The sequence below is a fragment of the Rousettus aegyptiacus genome, unplaced genomic scaffold (genome assembly GCF_014176215.1).
Source record: "Rousettus aegyptiacus isolate mRouAeg1 unplaced genomic scaffold, mRouAeg1.p scaffold_m13_p_3, whole genome shotgun sequence".
Classification (NCBI taxonomy): domain Eukaryota; kingdom Metazoa; phylum Chordata; class Mammalia; order Chiroptera; family Pteropodidae; genus Rousettus; species Rousettus aegyptiacus.
In genome coordinates, this window is record NW_023416306.1 from 58,178,360 (window position 1) to 58,199,279 (window position 20,920).

At 37.8% G+C, this 20,920-nt stretch overlaps 1 protein-coding gene across 36 annotated transcripts in view; it reads right to left on the bottom strand.

The window, feature by feature from the left end:
- Positions 1 to 690: 690 nt before the first annotated feature.
- Positions 691 to 20,920, bottom strand: part of BNC2 (basonuclin 2) — a 396,217-nt gene continuing 375,987 nt past the window's right edge. For 26 of the 36 annotated variants that reach the window (XM_036238863.1, XM_036238861.1, XM_036238852.1 and 23 more), the window contains one exon: positions 691 to 10,537. In XM_036238863.1, coding sequence (XP_036094756.1) covers positions 9,877 to 10,537 — 661 coding nt within the window. In that variant the 3' untranslated portion in view covers positions 691 to 9,876. Of the gene's footprint in view, positions 10,538 to 12,133; positions 12,168 to 20,920 lie in introns of all 36 variants that reach the window. The other 10 variants (XM_036238880.1, XM_036238872.1, XM_036238870.1 and 7 more) reach the window with 7 other exon arrangements.

The following is a 20,920-nucleotide window of genomic DNA, read 5'->3' on the forward strand; positions in this document are numbered from 1 at the left end:
GGAGTAATATTAAACATTGCCAAGTCCAAAGCACCTTTTTTACTTTCTCCCACTATTGCTCAAGCAGTATGACAGGAGGAGGAGACGTCGCCGATTATGACATCTTTCCACCTGCTAGTTTTATTTCTAGATTATAAAACGCACAATCTGCAGAAAACCACTGCCAAGAGAATATAAACTGAAACACAGCATTTAGTCTGAAAAAAATATATATAGTCATCATCCTGTTGGCTGCTGTCCACAAATTTCCCAGGGTGGGGGAGGAAAGAAAATCTATTTACAGAAAGCTGAGGTGCAAAGATTCCTAAGTTCTTCCTTTGGTCTTCCTTGCTTTAAAGGAGCAAAGGCTTTGGGAGAAAGCAACTCCAGAGAGACACAAAATAAATCCCCACAGGGGTAGCTTTGGTGAGGAGAGACTCAGGTCAGTGTTTGCCGGTCTCCATTGGGACTGGCTGGGATCTCTGTAGCTCTGACTCAGCTTTGTCATCTGAGCAAAAGACGTTTGATCTTCCTAAGAAGTGTATTAAATAAACCAAGATTCAGCCCAAATAGGGGATTGACTTTGAGTTATTTAGCAAGTATACTTAAATAGGGTGAATTATGATGGGAGCTGATGTGTCACTGGGTGTATTTTGGAAAGGTCTGTTGGAGTTCATTGAGGTTTCTTCAAATCAAGAAGATAAGAAGAGATCAGTGACTGATAAATCTTTAATATAAAAATTGTACAAGAATTTTGATACAAATTACAAGAGGTATTTGGACAAAATATGAATAAAATTCCATTTACAACCCCAAACCCTTATGCATTTTATGCAAAAGACATACTGTAGGACAGTTTATAGTACAGAAATTACAACGAAGGAAATAGCAAATAAAATTTTAATTCCCTTAGAACTACTAATAAAAACAAACCAAAAGCAAAACAAAACGAAAACAAAAAACCTTGTTCAAGGTACATACAGTATTTATGAAGCTACCAACATCACGATTATGAGATAAGGGTAATGCAAGCTGTCCCCATCCCTCGGTGCAGCTACCTTTTGTAGTACAGACTTTGGTTCTGCACAGGCTTAGCAGAAGAGACTGGTTTGATGCAGATGAGATCAACACAAACACAAAAGCAGAAACCCCCAGACTCTGGGGGAGGGAGAGGACGTATCTTGGCGAAAATTCCTTTACCTTAAGATATTTTGATTCCCTGTGGCCACTTTTGTGATAAAATATGCAGGTTGCATAAAGCTTTTGTTATTGAGACACGCCAGTGGGTCTGGGGTGGAGGAGAAAGGTGCGTTCTCCCAGCTACGTGAGGGACCTTGCAGTTCTAAGGACTTGTCTATGAGCAGCAGCAGAGAACAGAGAGCTTTTTCCCCCAAAGCCCCAGCTCACATCCACCTTTGAGGAAAGGCCCAGGTGGCCTCAGACCAAAGTCCACTCCTGGTTTCTCCACCTTCCTTCTCCTCTGACCTCCATGTACCCACAGTTCTCTCTCCTGCACTTTTCATACTGGCACTGGTAGGAAAATGGTAAGATTTCTCCGCAGGGCAGCCGAACCAAAGTTTGCACAGGAAAGCAAGTGCACCATATATTATAAATCTTCGATAGTCATATCAGGTTAATATATAATACTAGGACATCTCATTCACTTAATTCACGTTATGTAAACCCTGGACAGGGTAGAACACACAAATGTTTCCAAAATGATCAAAATCAGGATGAAGGAGTGTTCTACCTTCTTGCTTCAAAAAAGATTTTTTTGAGGGGGTGGGTAAGATCACAAGAAGAGCAAAGGGCGAGAGCGAACATATGATGGAGAAGCCAGGGGAGAATAAGATAGGCAATGAGAGGAATGAATTACTCTGTACAAAGACATGCAAAAACGCTCCAAATTGAGTACGAGATGAAAAAAAAAAAAAACCTTGGTTTATACATCTTAAGTGAACCTATTAACTCAGCACATTGTCTGGAAGTTCAAGAGCATCATACCTTATGGATCAATGCTTCTTGCGGCTACAGCACTGGTTCACGGGTGGGCGGGAGATGCTTTGTCCCCTAGCATGGAAAAGGTGGGCAGCAAGGCTCCCACAGAAACAGTGCTGAGTCAGTTTTCTTGCAGGGGGACTACCAAGAGGCCTGGGGTTTCCTCCCCTCTTTTGGAAAACATTTCTAGGACCAGATGAGTGGAACTCTCTCATTCCTCCAGGGTCTCCCCAGAGGCACCTCTCAATCCTTGCATTCCATAAGAGAAGTGGGCAGAGCCGGTTAATAATGGATTGATTTGCCATCTTAGTTGTGCACTATTTCAACAGCGTGTTTGGCAACAGGAAGCCTTATAAAGCCTTGGTATAGCACTTAGATACTTTCTCTTCAAGAAATATATTTTTATACTATCTACTTCTCTCTGTTTTTGTTAAAATACCCTTTTCTGCTCTTCCTTCTCTTCAAAGACTCTTTTAAAAAAATGAAGCTAAAAAAAGCATTAAAAAAATTAGAAATGTCCTTAAGCACCCCTGTTATTCACAAGGGAAAATGCTAATATAATATAGCAGAATCTGTGCAATTTTGGCAACTGAGTTTTTAATTAAAGATTCTAATAGGATGTTTGAGAAATGATTTTAATATATACAAACTGGAAGAACGTAAAAACATCAAGTCAACTGCTTTTCCTCTGACCCCAAGAATCTTTGTTCAAAGTGCTTTTCTTCCCAGTGCTGACTGGTTAATGAAATTATTTAGCACAGGTTTGTCAGATTAGACCTATTAAGCTGTCTATCTTCAAACTGCTGCTTTTCCCTCTTCCCACACGTTCACACCAAAGATGACACCTGCGTGTGTCTTATTTGGTTGACAGGTATATTTGAAATGTGACTGTTGTAGTAGGGGTCAGCAGCTTCTGTCACACCTGCTGCCAGAGTTGGAAGGAAGCACAGTCCCCAAGTTCCATATGGAAGATTCACAAAGATCCTGTCCTTCCCTTATCACTAACTAGCCACTTTCAACCATCATTTAAGTAGTTCAATATACAAAAATAGCAGCCAATACCTCCAGGTTATTTAGGCTCAAGGTATTTTGGAATATAACATTTTCACAAGTTCTTCCTTGGTACCTTTTAGCCCCTTGATTTTGTAAAGCTCACTGTACTTGCACTCATAAAAATTCTCCCAAAGTGGGGAATTTTACATATAGTGTAGTCCCTGTTTCAGTGATTAAAGTCAAAATCCCTGTGCCTTTTTTTTTTTTTAGATTGTCAGTCCAATTTAACAAAATGAAAGTTACTCTGTCATTTTACACTATGGATTTGAAGGTTGTCACTGAGAGATACATGTATACATTTAGACCAATGGTTGAATGCCAAAAAATAAACATTTATTTTTTTTACCATCATGCACTAATTTATCTTCAACATGTAAACTTTTCGAAGGGGAGGAAAAATATTTTAATGCTTTCCTTACAGAATATGGGACAATCTAATCCTGCTTATGCCAATGACTTGAGGGGAAATTTGTACTAATTATAGGGCCACGCCCAGTATTCCCAAAATGGATGGACATGCTATTGCAATACTTAAGTTCCAAAGACAAAGAATTCTGTCACAACCAGCATCTCCCTACTGACCCTTTAAGAAGTCATCTTGTTACTGTCCACTTAATAGCTAGAGAGGGCGTCTAGAGGCAGCCCTGGGGTTACCAAAGATGCAGTTTAGTAGGTGTGTGTATAAGCTTGTGTAGTGTGTGTGTGAGTGTGTGGGGGGTGGGATGGAGAGAGAGAGAGAGAGAGGGAAGAAGTAGGAGGGGAGGGAGGGAGGCTGATTGTGCATGTGTGTACATCAGGGAGCTCGGGGGGAAAGCCTAGCCCTTGTACTCAATTTCCCCTTCACAAGGGATAAACAGGCAATTACGCATCCTTTTATATTTGATGGCCAAGTGCTGAACTGGAAAGCACACTATTAGTTTGTGTCCCTTCAGGGCCAGAGCAATAAGTAGCCAAGAGAGCTGGGGCTGAATCAAAGAGGGTGTTGTCTGCTGTTAGTGTGACAGTCTTGTCAGCAGCATTCACATTACTGGAAGGGAATAAAGTGACAAGTAAGTTATTAGAAAGATATGAGGTGAAATTGAACTGAAGCTTCTCACTGCTCGGCCCAGGCTTTTCCTTTCCTCTTTTGTAATGGTCCACTATTTGTAACAAACTGAACCTTGCCTTGATATTCTATATAAAAAAATTTTTTTTTTTGCAGTAAAGGTCAAATAAATTTACAACACTTTAGAATAGTTTTATGACAATTATAGCACGTCGCTTCAAAAATATATACAGGATTATAATGAACAATAATGCTGATCCAATTCAGTGTATTTGTAAAAATCCTTAGATTTTTTGTAACCCCGTAACTAGGCATTTGGATTTTCCGACAAATGCCAAAAAGACAGTGTTGACGTCCAGCTATTGCTGAATGACCATAAACATCATTTTGTGCAAGATGTGAGAAGAATGGGGATGACAGGACACAAGAATGGACCGGGGTCTGGGCAAGAGTGAGGATCAACTAACTCACTGGCCAGTTTTACACTTTGATTTACATAATACTAATTGAACATTACCACTTAGGGTGAGAAACTCTCCAACTATCAGAAATATAGAAATGAGTCTGGGACAGATAAGATGGGGCTGTAATTCTAATATGAGCAAGGCTACCGCACATGGTTTAGCTTTGAGGGAAAATAGGAAAATGGAGAAGTTACTTTTGATGCTTCATAGGAAGGTAAATGAGCTCACGTTTTGATTAAGAGAACTATAGCCAAGAAGCATTACACTCATGGCTATGGGGACAAGCAAAGATAATGACAGAAACAGAACAGATCCATCCTGGCTACCACTCCCCATGATTAGAGCTCAGTTTGACCACTGTCCTTTGCAATAACTTAGGTGACTCATCGCATCTTTTGCTTCCCTAAGGGACTCTAGCATCATTTCCCAGTCCAAAAGAAGAAAAAAAAAAATGCACAACTACCTCCTTCTTGGCTCTCCTGACCCTATGGAACTTGAGCTGTTCCATGCAGCTGTCCCTGCCTTCCTCCCCCTTCCTCAGACTAGGGTTCGGTGGCGTACCTGGTCATGGGGAGAACCATGGGGCACCATGTCTACATGCTCTCAACCACTGCTAAGCAGAATTGTACCAGACTTTTCTCTTCAATGAACACTTCCAGTGCATTAACCATTTTTTCTACCTACCCCCAAACGGGGCAGGTACCAATCCTCTACTTAGTATCCCTTACTCATCTCTCCGGCTTTTGCAAAAGCTGATTCCTTCCCATCTTTTTGGCACCCGCCTTTTATTGCCGTCCTTGCTCATTGAGACCCTCTCCCATTAAAAAAAAAAAAAAGGGAATGAGGGGGAAAAACAGAATCCTTTAGGGTAACTATTCCAAATTTGGGGGAACAGAAGTGCTTTAAAAAAAATAAAGGTCATTAAACATAATTTTTAGAAAGTTGTTAGCAAAGGGGTGTGTTGATAGGAAGAATTAAGTTTCTTCTGCATAGTGTTTAATTGCAATGCAGCATGTTCTATTACAGTTGAATTTTATTTACTCTGTTAGTCAAGCTAACACAACACCAACAGACCAAGTACAAATCGGGACTGCTCAGGTCAACCATTAGCAGTTAGCAGCATGTCTGTCTCCACCTGGTTACCAGCTTCTTTATGTTCGAATTGCCAAGGGCCCCCACTCTCATTTGCTTGGCCCACATCTGGGGTGTGTGCAGAGGACGAGGAACAAAAGGTCATATTTATTTTATTTGGTGGGAACCTAATGCATGGTTTCTCCTGAGTAAAATGAGGAGAATGCCTCTGGAACAGCCCATTCTTGATCTAATCAAAGCTTTTGAAAAAGAGCAATGAATACACTAATTGGGCTGTTAACCAGTTAAGTGCCTTTCTCCTCTTACTGGAAGGGCCTGGAAATTCAAGACCAAAGGAATCTCACTACAAAAACAGTGGCACCATTGTGCTAAAAAACGTTCAAAAAATATGTTTGTCATGTTGAGAAGGAAAATATTTACACCTCTAAACCTTTAAAAGGCATCAGGGTGAACTAGGCAGCTGGACTAAGATTTGAAATGCATTACACTGGGATAAATTATTTCAAAACAATTAATAGCAGAACAAAGGGTGTCAAGCTTTTTATCACATTTCTAAAACCGAATTACTTATTACCTATCTTTTCTCCTGCTCTTTGCTGTTCTCCACAGCATGCGGATATTCCCTAAAGCAGACTAAACCTTTATGATATTTTAAAGAAAACATAGTTTAAAATGATCAAAACAGTAACTTTCAACATCAGCTAGTGAACATGCACGTTAATAATACTGCCTAATTTTGTACCTGTGACAAAACTCTGGTTAAAATCAATCGAATGGGGAAAAGCAGCCTAGGTGAAAACCAGATCCTTATTAATTTTCAGCCAGCGTAGAATGGATGAAGCTAGAGAAACTGTTTCACAATAGGAATCTCCTGTGAACAAATAAATGAGCAGGAATGGGTAAAGATGAAGGGCTCAATGATTAAAATGCTGATCTCTTCATTCTTCCTGTTTGCAAATAAGCTGTGGGATCACCATCTTAAGTTTGTAGTTAAGTGAAAATACCACTCAGGTGCACACCCAAGAACAACCAACAACTTGGGACTAAAAGCATTGTACATTTCATGATTTTACCTGTTATGCACCACTTCTAGCCACTCTCCCTGTCCCTTTTAAGCAAATACGCTTTTTATTGGAAAATGTTATTCACTCATTTAAAGGCCACCATCACATTTGGGCATTTGAGGCACAAGAGTAGTAGTAAAGAGGTGAGATACTTAAAAAGGGCAGGTTGTCCAGAATTCGTGCCCATTTCTCTGACAGAATGCAGGCGAACACATTCATGTTTTCGGGCAAGGAAATTCTGCTTTGAGAATCCTGCTGCTTCGGAACTTGTTCTAACTGGCTAGCCACATTAGCCTGGTTTGTGGCAAGTAGCAAGCATTAGTTCTATGCCTGGTTCATTTGCTGACGTGACCTGCTGACAGCTATGACTTCAGCCAATAGGGCTATGTAACCTTTCAGTTGACATTAAATAGACGAAACTTTGATTCTGTACAAGAGGAGTTCAAATATCTCAACCAAGAGTGTAACTTCTAAAAAAATCACTGAAATAAAAATATTATTTTCATAATATTTGACAAATGTTTATAATCTAAAATGGGTGTAATCTGTCTATGCACATCCCAAAAGCTAGTGTATCCATCTTTTGTCGGGATGCTAAAAATATTTTTTCCACCCTTTTTGAGTTGAATTATTTGGTAATGGGGCAACAGCACAACACAGAGAACGCTAAGAGGACCAAAATGTTTGCAAACAAACTTTCATTATTCTAGTTCAATCTCTTACAAACAAACTGTACAGAGTCTTATATGGTATAAAACAAAGGAAAACATCTCTGTCTATTCAATTTAACACAACACCAAAATAAAGCAATTAAGACTTTGGGGAATTCAAAGGTACAATAAAACAAAAATGGTTATTACTAATTCCTCAGCTTTTTACCGTAAACATTTGTCATTTAAGAGACATAGTGTTTAATAAAGTTTCTTTTGTACTGAAAGTACTTTTGGTCTTTCCTCACTGTAGAACAAATGAAGAATTAAATGAACCCCATAGTATCCTCTGAAGGAGATGAAAAGATAAAGCTCCCAGACACATCTAGCTTATCTTTAAGAATCCATTGTTTCTGAAATTTTCACAAATAAAAATACTGAATCCTCAACTAGTGATGCTTACTTTTGGAAACAATAAATACTGTGAGGTACAATAAATCTTATAGGAATAATAATAACAACAGAAACATATTAACAGTTTCCTTTGGCAAATTTAACGGAAGTGAATGCTGATGTGAACATAGAAAAAATAATTACAAAACATGAAAAATGGAAATGACATGAAGAGTTAAAACAAAGGGGGTATTTCTAACTTTAGATTGATGAGAAATGTCTGAGGCCATTAAATGCAGAAAAGAAATGCATTCTCTTGAAATTATTGTGTACTATTTGACAAAATATTCCCCCCACTCACTTAAAAAAAAAAAGACAACAAAACAAAACACAGTCTGCAATGCATACCCTCATGGTTTTGGCTGCAGACTGAACTTGAGTAAATATCATCATTTCGTCAGTATGTTGTGGTAGCTGAGGCTGCCGATGTGGTTAACCAGCTCAGGCAACATGTGTAAACATCGGAAACAAAACAAAACAAAACAAAACAAAAAGGTTTGGAGAATCATCTCCCCCCTCTTTCTCACTCTCAATTGCTTGGTTTTAGGCTTGCTTTCATTTCTCTCTGACAAATCGTGTGGGGAAACGCAAAACACTAAACAGTGAGAGATCCTGTTTTAAAACTCCCCTTCTCTGGCTTTTCAGAAAGAAGTGTTGCTCAATTCAAGTTCAGCACATGTTTTCAAAGCTTCCAAATAAAATGTCTTTTGATCTTGTCTATCAAACAGGCCTGAATCATAGACTACTGAAAAACTTGCAACAAATTAGGCAGTCATACAACAGACTAGCCCAGTTCAGACGTTTTCTTTCTTTTTAAAGGATAAGGGTAAGGTCCTTTACTGTATTCAGCTTTGTTCCATAGTGAGTAATTTGGACTTTTGTATCCTGAAATATTATCCTGCCTCTAAAGAATAAATGCCTTGGCTGTTTCACACCACATAATTTTGTTTTCCTTTTATGTAACTTAACATATAAGCAAGAAGGATGCAATGTTGATTCTAATAACATTCGGCACTTGAAAGAATCACCAAGTGTTTTTTTTAAAGCGGTTTTCTGGTGGCCGACAAATTGGCCTGTGGTTATGTTGAGTGACTAATTGTATTTTCTTTTCTGGAAACTTGTGCAAAGTTGGCAGTTTTGTGTTAACACTAATACTTTTGTTTGGCATTTGTGCCCTATACTGACCAGACCATTTTTATACAAGTGAATTTTTTTTAAAAAGACACTTACTTGAAGTATGGCAATAGTTTAAGGATAAAAAAGCATGGATATTACACATCCCCTTGTAGTGTATGAAAAAAGTGCATGACTGGATTTATGTACTAGTACAGGACATTTTAAAAAATCAGATCTGTGCTGTAAAGCATGCCAGCACCTCTTTATCTCTATATCTAGCAGGTAGTAAAAACAAGACCATGTCGGTTTAAAAAAAAAAAAATGTGCATTAATGCTAACATAAATGAATAGAGCTAGCCAGCAAACTATTTTTTTTTTCTGCGTATCTAACAGCTGAATGTAACTGTAAAAATTAAACAAAAGAGTTAAACAACATCAATACAATTGTTTTACATCATTGGCCTCTCAAGGCTAAATATTTACAAGTGAATCTGCCATGCTTTAGTTGAAGATTCTCTCAAAACCTTAAAAGTTCACAAAAGACAACTATTAAGAAGTTCCTTTTTTCTTTTTTTTCCCTTTTATTTTTTTTGCAGGCAACAGTCATGGGTACAACAAACTGTCTCTTTGGAGAGGACCAAGAATTATTATACTGTCAAAATTTGGGCTACTTTGACGCTTTATGTGTGTGTGTATGTGTGTTTAAAGGGTACTTTGTTTTCACCCCAAATGAAAAAATCCCACCCCTTTTCCAAAACTATAAAGGAAAAGAAATTTCAAAAGCACCTAGTGTTTATCTTGTTATATCTAAAGAAAAGATGTATGTGTGTGTGTGGGTATACACAGAGGCATACATGTGTATACCCACACACACACATACACACAAAGTACACACTGTCTATGGCAGTTCAAATATGTAGGCCATCTGGTGAGAGCTGGCATTTGTAGTGTCCATTCTGAGACTAATCTACTGAAGTGAAGGGAATGTTTTTGTGGAGATTAGGGTTCTGACTGTGCCGATTTCGGCTTCGCACAGAGGAAAACATCATATTGCAACCGGGGACTTTGCACTTGTGCATTTCTCGCAAATGCACAGTTTTGTAGTGCACTCTCAGGGTCCCCTTGTTGCTGTACATTTTGTGGCAAATGTTGCACATAATCCCACCATTGCTTCCGGACAAGCTGCTGAACATCAGAGATCCCGAAACTTCAGCCCCTAGGCTGCCGGGAAGGGCAGGGGCCTCAGCCTTGTGTGCCGACTCCCCACTGTCACTCGCGCCGTCAATGTCGTCAAGAAGAATCCCTTCGTCACTGCCTGCGTCGGATTCTCTGGAGGAATGGATGCTGCTGCTGGACTGGAGGCTGGAGGTGGTGCTCAGGTCAAGGACCATGTAGTCTTCTGCCATGCCTCTCCCATACCCGTTCAGGTGGGAGTCTTCCGTCCCTGCGGGAGAGGAGGCATCTTCCCGGATGTCGAGCCCCAAGGGGTGCTGGGCTCCATAGATCTTCATCAAAAATTCATCCCGGAGGTCCTTGCTAAGGGAGGGCTGTGATGAGTCCAGGCCCATGTCATCGAGTTCTTTGGTCAACAGTTTACGATGCAGATTTATGTTGGCACTGTGTCTAGGAAAACAAGAGGGAAGGGGGGAGGGCAGGTGTAGAGGGAGGAGGGAGGGGTGAGAAAAAGGAGAGCATTTTAAAATGGATTCGGCTTTTAGGAGGCATCAAATAAGCACATTCACTGCTAATTGCACCATTATAAAAGCAAACATTTCTCTAGTCTTCAGGATTTGGGAGTAAGTGGTGGTGGGAAGTGCAATAAGGGGAGCTTTTCATTAACATAATTTTTATAAGAGACTAAAATTCTTCAATGGTAGGATGAATGCAAACCCATGTACCTTTTTCTCAATGATTGTTGTTGGTTTTACTATGTGGCAGCACCAGCTGCAGAGAATCTCATAGCAGAGATTTTAGAATATATATTAAGTAGGATAAAAAGAAGGGGAACTTTCTGCTTGTCTAAAGTGAATAATTTCAATTTACCTAAAAACAAACAGAATTTTTTTTCTACAGCAAACACTATTTAGATGTATAGAAGGATTTCTTTTGAAGTAAACAGTCCAGATAATATATGATTAATTTCAAAAAATAATAATAATAATAATAATAATGAAATCTTGCCTGTCATCTTCCTACACTTCAAGTTTTAGGTAAGAAAAAATTAGCTTAATAAATTCGCAATTTAGAGTAGGGTTATAGACCCTTTAACATAAATCCCTTTTCTTGGAATGATCGGGATCTCAGCTAAATCTAATAGTAAAATCCATTTATTTTCAGAAGTTGCCACATTTTAGAGTTGAAAATGTTTTCATTAAGCAATCAACTTTTCAAATTTAATTCTTTAAAACAAAAGCTGAAAAACAGATATTGTGTTTTTTTTTTTTTTTTTAAAAATAAAGCCCACCCACTCTTTAAAAAGAAAAATCACACTAAACAACAGAGAAAAACTCAAAGGGACAAAAAGAAAAAAACCCCCACACAATAAATACAAAAAAAAAAAAATCAAGCACAATAATAACATATAGTCCCTGTATTTTAACAATTGGAACCGTACTTCTTAGACAAGCAAAACTTTTACTCTACTCACTGAGTGCTTTGCTTGTGTAAAAAAAAGACAGGATTTGTCCCAGAGCATCCACAGGGATGTCATGCTTTACAAAACCTGATATGTTGTTATCTATCTGAAATCATTACTTTAGTATTTACATCCCCCATTTATTTTTAAAGTGCCCTTGGGCATATACCTCTCTCCACCTGCAAAGGCCCACATGTTTGACAAGTACCTAAATTGATGGCTACCCTTCCAAAAAATAAACCAGTAAATATATACAGATACATCAAGCTTCTCAATAATGGCAGAAGCTCTACATCTTGGAGAAGTCATTGTGATAATAGAAATAACATAGAATGGCCAGTATAAAGTTCAACAAACCTCCCGATTATAAATAAAAAATACCGAAGACCAAATTGAGTCACTCTATTTGGTGACAAGCATGGCTAATATTTTTTAGAGGTGGTTGAGAGGTATGTGCCTCAGAGACAAGAAAGGTGAGAAAGACTTCCACCTTTCCACACAAGACAATATATATAGTGCTCTAGGTTTTATGGGGAAGAGGGGCACAGCCCTCTCCACACTGCACTTAGGAAGGCTGAGCTTACCTTGTGATAATAAGATCAGCTTTCTAATCTTTTGCTAAATCGATCACAAAAGAAGGCAAGAATGAGAGACAGAGAGAGAAAAAGAGAGAAAGAGAGAGAGAGAGAGAGAGAGAGAGAGAAAACAAATTCACATTCTAGACATCTGGTTTAAAAAAACTTAAACAATAAAATAGGGATTTAAATTGTTCTGATCACAAAATCATTTTCTGTCATAAGCGATCATCTCAGATGCTGTCTTGATGATTTTCAGATCAGCTGCATAATCCAAAAATCATTAATCAAATTAAGATAAACCAAATTCACAGCATCAGCATCATCCATAAATGAGTTCTACACAGATGCATGCAGTGTACGGACATGTGAATGATAAACAGAAGTTGTCCCCACAGTCCCTGGTCTGACACAGTCACTCCCCATTTCTGTGGTGTCAGATGGCATATAATATCAAGTGCAGGTTGCTAAGCAGAGTGCAAGAAATACCTCCTGCGAAATCTTTACCCTGACATGTGGGTATGACACCAACTGAGTTACTACAAGAATGTGGAAATGCAGTTACACTGTACTATTACTGTTGATAAAACAATCTGCCAACCATAGGCCGTTCACGAAACCCCACCCTTCTCTTTTTATTATTTTTAACACCCTCCTGCTTTCCTAATTCTACAAACACATTTTATGGTGACTGTAATCTAGAACTCTGTGTTGCTTCTCACACATCTGCAGTTACCACTTCCTAGATTCACTGCTGAGAAAACAGCAGCCAGATACACAGCAGTCATAGCAAGACACACTGAATATGGAAGAATAAATTAACATTGACAAAAGGACACACTGATCACCCAGATGGACACATCTTTCCTAAAATGACTTGTGAATCACACATCTTCACCGATATGTTACCAGGAAGAGATGTTTCTCTTCATTTCTCACTTACAGCAATAGAAATCTGTAATCTAATTAGATGATGTACCAGCCCTCAATATCTGTCAACCAAACGATGTGCAGAAATGTGTAGACCAGCTCTGGCACTCTGTTCAACAGTGTCCCTTTTCCGCTGTCAGCAGTACTGTTGGCCTCTGCTAATATAATTACATTGACTTTTATTCAATTAAGTGCCATCCTTTGCTTAAAAAAAAAGGTACTTTATCAATTGATTCAGGTGTAATGCAATAATAAAGATGAACTCATGGCAGTGCATTAGCTCTGCTGTTCATAACTTCAGTACACGGGTTCATTCATGGTAGTCGATTTCCATTATGCAACCACAGTTCAAGAGAATTGATTCTTTTATGTTCATTTCTTAATCTATTTCATTTTTGTTTAATAATCCTCCTAAATACCATATGCAAAACACTTGAAGTGGGGATGGGAAGGATGGGCTGTGTAAAGTCTCGGGGTTTATGATAGTGGGCTTTGAGATTTTCTAACAAACTCACCGTATTCCTGGAGTAGTAAGAGGAAAAACAAGAGAAGGAGGTAAAGAAGAAAGACTTAACTTCTTCTGAGAGTACCGATACTGCCTTTCAAGAGGTTAGGTCCAGCCTCCGTAGAATGGACAAAAGGCGGCACTTGATTTTAACAGAGACCTGTTGTCGGACTCTGGAATCAGTCCATCTAAATCATTAACTATCATAAAACACTGTCCTCATGAGGAGATGCAAAGACCTAGGGGGAATAGCAATTCACAAGTTTACTTGGATCAGAAAGCTAAAGATACAAAAGAAAGGGAGGATGGAAGAGATTCAGAAACAACTCATCCCCCTACTGACTATCGGAGTCGAGGACCCTAAAATGGGAGGAAGACAAGAGAGTGCTAGAAAAGGAGAAGGACCCTTTACTAGAAGAAGCAATATACAGTTGTATTTAATAAGTGGAAGAAAGAATCCATGAAAGAACTAATTTAGGGTTCCAGAGAGAGAGGGGAGAGGGAGAGAGGGAGAGAGGGAGAGAGGGAGAGAGGGAGAGAGGGAGAAGGAGAGAGGGAGAGAGAGGGAGAGAGAGGGAGAGAGAGAGAGAGAGAGAGAGAGAGAGAGAGATGGTTTTTCTAGAAAATAAACCAAGTGTTTTGAATATTTACCTCCAGACAAGAGGGAAACATAATCATTAACACAAATCTATATTATATTAGAATTAATATTTTACAAGAATATAAACAGTATGTGAAAGCTGTTTCTACTTGCTTTGATTTGGTAGGCAATAGCAGTATGCAGAAGTAGATTCCTCTCACACACACACAAATGACTGGGACAGAGAGAGAAAATGACTTCATAAGTAGAAAGGGTAAGGATCTGGTTTTAATAGGGATCTGTCCTTAATGAGCACTGTAGTACTTATTAAGAAGAGTGGTCCAAAATTTAGCCCCAAGAAGGTCACTTTCAAGAACACAAACTAAATCTGATTCAACCTCAAGTCTCCTGCAGTAAAGTAGAAGGCTTTGTACATAAGAGATACTTAAAAGTACATCTATTTGCTTTCAATCAATAATATGCATGAGTCTTAAGAAGCTTAAGATTTTCCCCAAAATACACGTAGAAAGCAAAACAATGATCCCAATATTGGAGGCATGTAATAGAACATTCAAGCAAATACAGTGGTAATACAGCAGACAGTGATTCTGATGTATTAATACCTCAGTATGGTGCAAAGCAATGCTATATAATTAGAGCATAAAATAGTCTTATACTTCGGGCTATGCTTCCTTTGACCCTCTGCACTCTTTCCTACACCTTCCACACTGTGAGTTTACCAAAAGCCTCTGGAAGACCCTTAAAAGTAAAAAGTAATGAAGCCTATATTACATAGGAGGGGTCATAACACTAAACTTATTTTTTGAAATGCTAAGTGGAAGTACTCTAACGGGACTAAAGTAGACTACCAGTCTTTTTCAGTTTCTTTATTGAAAACTTAGGTCAATTATTTCTCAGTTAAAAAAAGGAAAAAAAAAAACTTTGCCATGCAACCACAGAAGATACCAAATTCATCAAACACAGTCAAGTAAATGCAAGAGTCCTTTAGAGAGAGAAAGTAAGTCCTGTCTCGGGCTTTTCTTTTCTCAGATCTCCTCTTCCAAAATTGCTCAAATGTCCTGTACAACTTAATGCAATGTTTAACCCATAAAAGTTAAAATAAAAAATATTTAATAGAAAAAGTGTTTTCAGGTTTTAACTTTTGAGGTATAGGGAAGGAACTTTTTCTTTAAAATAGTCTCATGCCCAAATGAGAAAACCAGAACATAGCAGTCAAAATTGAGTAGTGAATCAAGTTGTCAGTTACATGACAAGTCCAACATCTAACTCTTAATTCTTAATTAGGTTTGAGCCATTCTAAACTTAGGGAATTGAAACAAAATACTTGATAATTAATTACAATGCCTCCAATTACAAAGGAATTGAGGCTCCATTTTGAATTAGTTTTCGCCTGTATTTTCTTGCTCACCTCTGCCACTACACGCACACACACACACACACACACACACAGACTTTTAAAATTATATCATCCAGAATGATCTAAATGATATTTACATAGCAGATATTTATATGATGTGTATGTGTGCGTATGTATGTATATGCATATGGAGATAGATACATTTATATCTAATCTGGGGAAATCTAGATGCCAGGTCTGAGTGTACTGTGGGATATTGGGTCAATAATATTCCTGCATAGAAATGTAAAACTGCTATCCAGATTGACAGAAAATGAAAAAGAAAAACCCCAGCCCCTCACTAATTCTGTTCCTGTCTGGATTGCTACAACACTATCAGTTGTCCTTAACTCCTCAAAATTTTTATATTACCATTTTATTAATGGTAGGATGCTTACAGTCCTGCAAATTAAATGATACTTTTGATAGTATGTATTTCTGTAAAACTAGTAGTTTTCTATAGGCTATTATTTAAAATTCTCTCCAGAATTATCTGAAAACCATCCCCAGCTGAGGAAAAAATTCAATGTAAAATTCTAGTGACCAAAACTCAAAAAAAAAAAAAAAAAAAAAAAAAAAAAAGGTAACGAAGGACATATTAAATGCAAGATATAAAAGCTAAGCAAATTCTTGCAAATTAAAAGTATGAAATTCAGTCGCTTCAATCCCTTACAATACAAAACAAATCATCTATACTGGTCACGCAGACAGTTCCCTCCATATTCAAATTATTCACTTGAAGATAAGCTTCCACCAAACTCTTCAGGGGTTTAGCTAATTTACTGCACAGATACGGCACGTCTGTTGTAATAACAGGTAGGATGTATTGGGGTCGACCATTTATCAGAATTAGACTTCTTTTCTCAATTCACAGTGAATTATGCTGCCTACATGACTCCCCTCTCTCAGAGCCTGCCATCCCCTCATGGCCCCTAATGTGGCAGGCAAACAAAATTGACAGTCTTGTCTTGTCAACAAGGGGCGATTCTCCTGAGAAGCCATTTAACTTTGCCGAGGAAGCAACGTATTAATGTGCCTGTCCCAGGAATGTTAATCATCTTCAAGCTTCCGACCTAACTTTGACGTGAACGAAATCACCAAATTTGTTTACTAAATGAATCGTAATATGCTAATAAGAAAGCATGACATATATGGAAAAGCCAAACAGATGGTTTGTTTACTCCACTTTGCAACTTTATAAATGTTGTAACTCTGAAGATGTTAGTGAGAATTATTGGTTTGTTGGCAGAGGCGAACGTGTCTTTCGCATACTAAATCTGGCGCTACAGTTAGAAAACAATTTGTCATTGCTGTGGAATGCATAAAAAATGTTAATGTTGCGATGGCATTTGGGAAAGCAGATTGGTAGATGAAAATGTGCATGCTGGATGCTCAGGTTAAGTGTAGTATTAACATCCAACAGCCTTGTTCCCTAACCGTTTTACTTTTGAGTTGTATCTGACACATAAGGCTTCTCCGGGGTGCTGATTATTCAATAGGTACCTGTTGCACTGCAATGTGAGACACTGAGTGTAACAGTGAATAGGATTATGTTTTCACAGCATTTGGAAATATTCTCAGTCAGGCAGTTCGTATGGTGCTCAGCTTACTACCACTGTTGGGCAAGAAAAATCAAAGCCATGAATGCTGGCATCTTTAAAGATTTAAATAAATCCGAGGTAAGAATTGTGAATTTTATATTTACTGTGGATGAACCAAGCCTCAGATCTTTTCCATCCCGTGATTTATAGCCTGAATTACAAAGTTTAGAATACACATTCCCAAAATAATAGGAATGCATGTTTCTCTTGATATTCAAATTTTTCTGTCACTTTAAAACTAAGTTTTCTTTTCTAATATGTACAACATGGAACATCAATTTCTTTCTGAGATCTTTTTCAAAGGAAATGCTTCCTGAGACTAAATATTCAAAATGTGTTTCTATCATTAAAATGGTTAATTTATGACCATTTAAAAAGATAACATTAGGGATGTATGAGTTCCCCAGAGGAGGGGACAAAATTTTGTAGACAATATTTTTATAGACTATTAATATTTAGCTACGGCCTTATCTAGAATTTATTTTATGTTGAAAACAAAACTACTTAAGATACACAAACAAAAGGAAGTGCAAAATCTAATTTATGTCTTTGGTTAAATGATATTAAAACTGTCAGCTGAAACATGAAAACTTCAGTTAATCAACCACCAATGCACCTATGCTACTAAACATTTCAATTTTTAGAAACATTCGGGTGATTTTTGTGATATTCTTTTTACTTTCATTCCCACAAGCATAGCTGAAGCAGAATTTCATATTAAAGACATGCTTATTTCTCCCAATATTCTTAACCACTCCCAGCTTCTTAGTCCTACATGTATATATCGAGAAGACCTCTAATCTTGCGGGATTTCCTGGTGTATCACTGTGTAGTAATGAGATGTTTACCTGTCTGCAGAAGAGAAATGAGAGAGCAAAGTGATCTAAAGAAACCACTGAGTTCATCTTGCTGCCCAAGGATCACTCTGGAGTAAGAAACATTAGTGGCTATCCCAGCCTGGCGCTTATATCTCATTTGAAACATCTCCTCATTCCTGACCAACAAAGAAAATTTCAATAAACTACTTTTACTGGTTTAACAACAGCAAGCTCCTGGGATTGTCAAAGTGCTAAGCCTTTTCCAAGGAGAGAGGAAATCAGCAGCTCAAATATAATTAACCTTCCATTCTCAATGCAAACTGCCACGCACAGGAGCTCTGCAGTCTATTAGCTAAGTCATAATGGCCAACAGGCAGAAGCAAAATTGGTCAAAAAGTTGGCTGCTGCTGTCATATTTTTGGAATTATGATTAATGGCACTAATAATGTGGATGATTACTGATATGTGTATCTCCAGCAGTTTATCATATTGCTCTGGCTGCCTACGTCCACAATAAACAGGATGCTATCATTTACCTCTTTATTGAAGGCAATCCTTCTCTTGAAGGAGCATATTCTAATTACTTCGTAATGTTTTATGTCTTAAACATTTTGCAGCTCTGGACCTTGCCAACTGCTTCATGTCTACCATTGATTAATTACTGAATGTTTAATCAAAATTTAGAACCTAATGTAGTCATTTATGAGCTCACTACAGTGCCAAGGTAGTTAGGCTTTGCTCCCAAGTTTGGAGAGGGTTGGGTTCAAAATCAAATCCCAGACATGCATGAGGATCCAAGAATTTCACCTTGGGTGCCCTGAGGTTGCCAATTCCATCTCTGCTGATGAATGGAAGGTAATCTAACTACAGGGTAAACAGCACTTTTACCTCTCCTCTTCCCTTTCCTCTTTCCCTAGTTCCCCAATCAAGAGAGTACTTCCGTTGGCTGCTTCTGAGAACAAGAAGGTCCTCGTGAATACCCATCATGAGAACATAGTTTTGAAGTGGTTAAACAAGTGAAAAATAATTTGCTGGGACAAATACATGAGTTTTTTTTTTTTTTTAATGTGGATTTTTTATGGTACTGTCATACAACCATTCACCGTTGAAGTTAAGTGTTTTTTTAATACCATTACTGAACTGCTGAAATGGATGCTAATATAGCTTGGAGTGCTAATGTCAAGTCCTGGTAATAAAAAAGACAGACTGCTGAATGAAATAATTTCAAGTAAAAAATAGAACAAAAGTGCTCTCTCTCTTGCTCTCCACTTTTATTGAATTGGGACTGACTGAGCCAATTGCTTTAGAAGTCTGTAAAACACAATTACTAGTGAGCGAACTGACCCACCAGTGCCCCCTCAGCGACAGACCGGACTAAAAAGGCAGCAGAGTTAGAGCAGCTCCCCTCAGCTGGCCATCAGACCAAAGAGGCTTCCTTCTGAAGGTCTGTTGTTCTCATTGCCCAAATCTGTCTCCTTTTACTTACAAAAATCTTGTTATTTCCCATCAATGAGACATAGTAACTTTATACATTACCTTCCAAGATAAAGATATCTATTCTGGCAATTTAGGATGATCTATCTTTTGATATTCTCATTTATATGGGTGTTTCTGTATAAACACACATATACATTATGTAGATGCATTTAGATTATAATGTTAGCATAATTTTTGAATAGCTGGTAATAATTTAAATTGATATATGCAATAGCAAAATTGAAGCATCAGTTACATATATTCAGTTAGCAACACTTGCCTTTTCTTTTTTCCCAAGGTAAAGTCAAAATAATTAGAGCAAGCAAGAAAAAGAATTAAACTTGAATTGGGTAACATTTTCACCCCTAGTTAATAAAAGACGTAATAAACTCCATAAAGTACTAGAGTTAAGATCACTAACACTTCAGGCATAACAGCTTTTTACCAGGAATTTACAACTCTTGTTTTAATTCAAGCAGCTTGCATTAGAACATAAAATCTATGTATTTTTTTAAAGTGTAGTTTTATGTTAAATAACTGAAGAAAACTGTCTTTTCCTAAAAAGTATTCTTTCTTCCTCTTTCCTCAGCCTGCTTCTCTCTGACACACACACACATCTTGGCACTTGAGAATCAAAGTTACTAAATCCCCTTTTTATGACACTGTAATTTTTTGGCAAGTGCAAACTCCTTTCATATTCTGCCACATTCATTTATTTAAAACTAGTAGGAGTCTTACAGCAAAAACATTGAAACATTAAATTATTTCTGAGAAGGATTTTTAAAAGAGAAATAAGAAATGCGATCTAGCCCAAACTTTACTGTGAAATTTCAACAGAGAAAGAAAAGTCTCCCTTCTTCTTAGCACAACAATGAACAACCACTTATAGTGAGAGAGACTTTCACCTAAGAGAGAACCAACTGATACAAGTGAATGTTAATGTGCATGTGCAGTCTTACAACCTGCTTCCTGGTGGGAAACAGCCTTTTTTTTTTTTTTTTAAAGAAGATTATCTACCAAAATTAATATCTCAAATGAATAATTATGTATTAGAAAGAGTCACACCAAATAAAGTCTATCAGAGGATCAGATAGATGGTAGTGGACCCGAGAGAGGCAGAATCAAGATGACATTTTCAAAGTGGTGTAATCAAGAAAAATACTGCCTGTGTACTCATTATGTATGTTCTGCTCAAAATGCTATTTTTGCCTACATTTTTAAGATAATGCTGGCAAGAGCAGTAGCTTGTTGCTTTTGAGGAAAGAATAAAGAGTATATAGAATCTGTACAATGAAGTTAATGTAGCCACAAGAGATTTAATGTAACTCCCACCAACAAAAATTTGTAAAAATCTCTTTGTATCATGATAAGGAAGTCTATCGCCTGCCATTAGCTCTGTTGTCTATTTTGTAGGCAGTTTGGTGGAAGTGACTGGTATAGTTCTTAGAGTGGAGGAGTGAAAGGTCAGC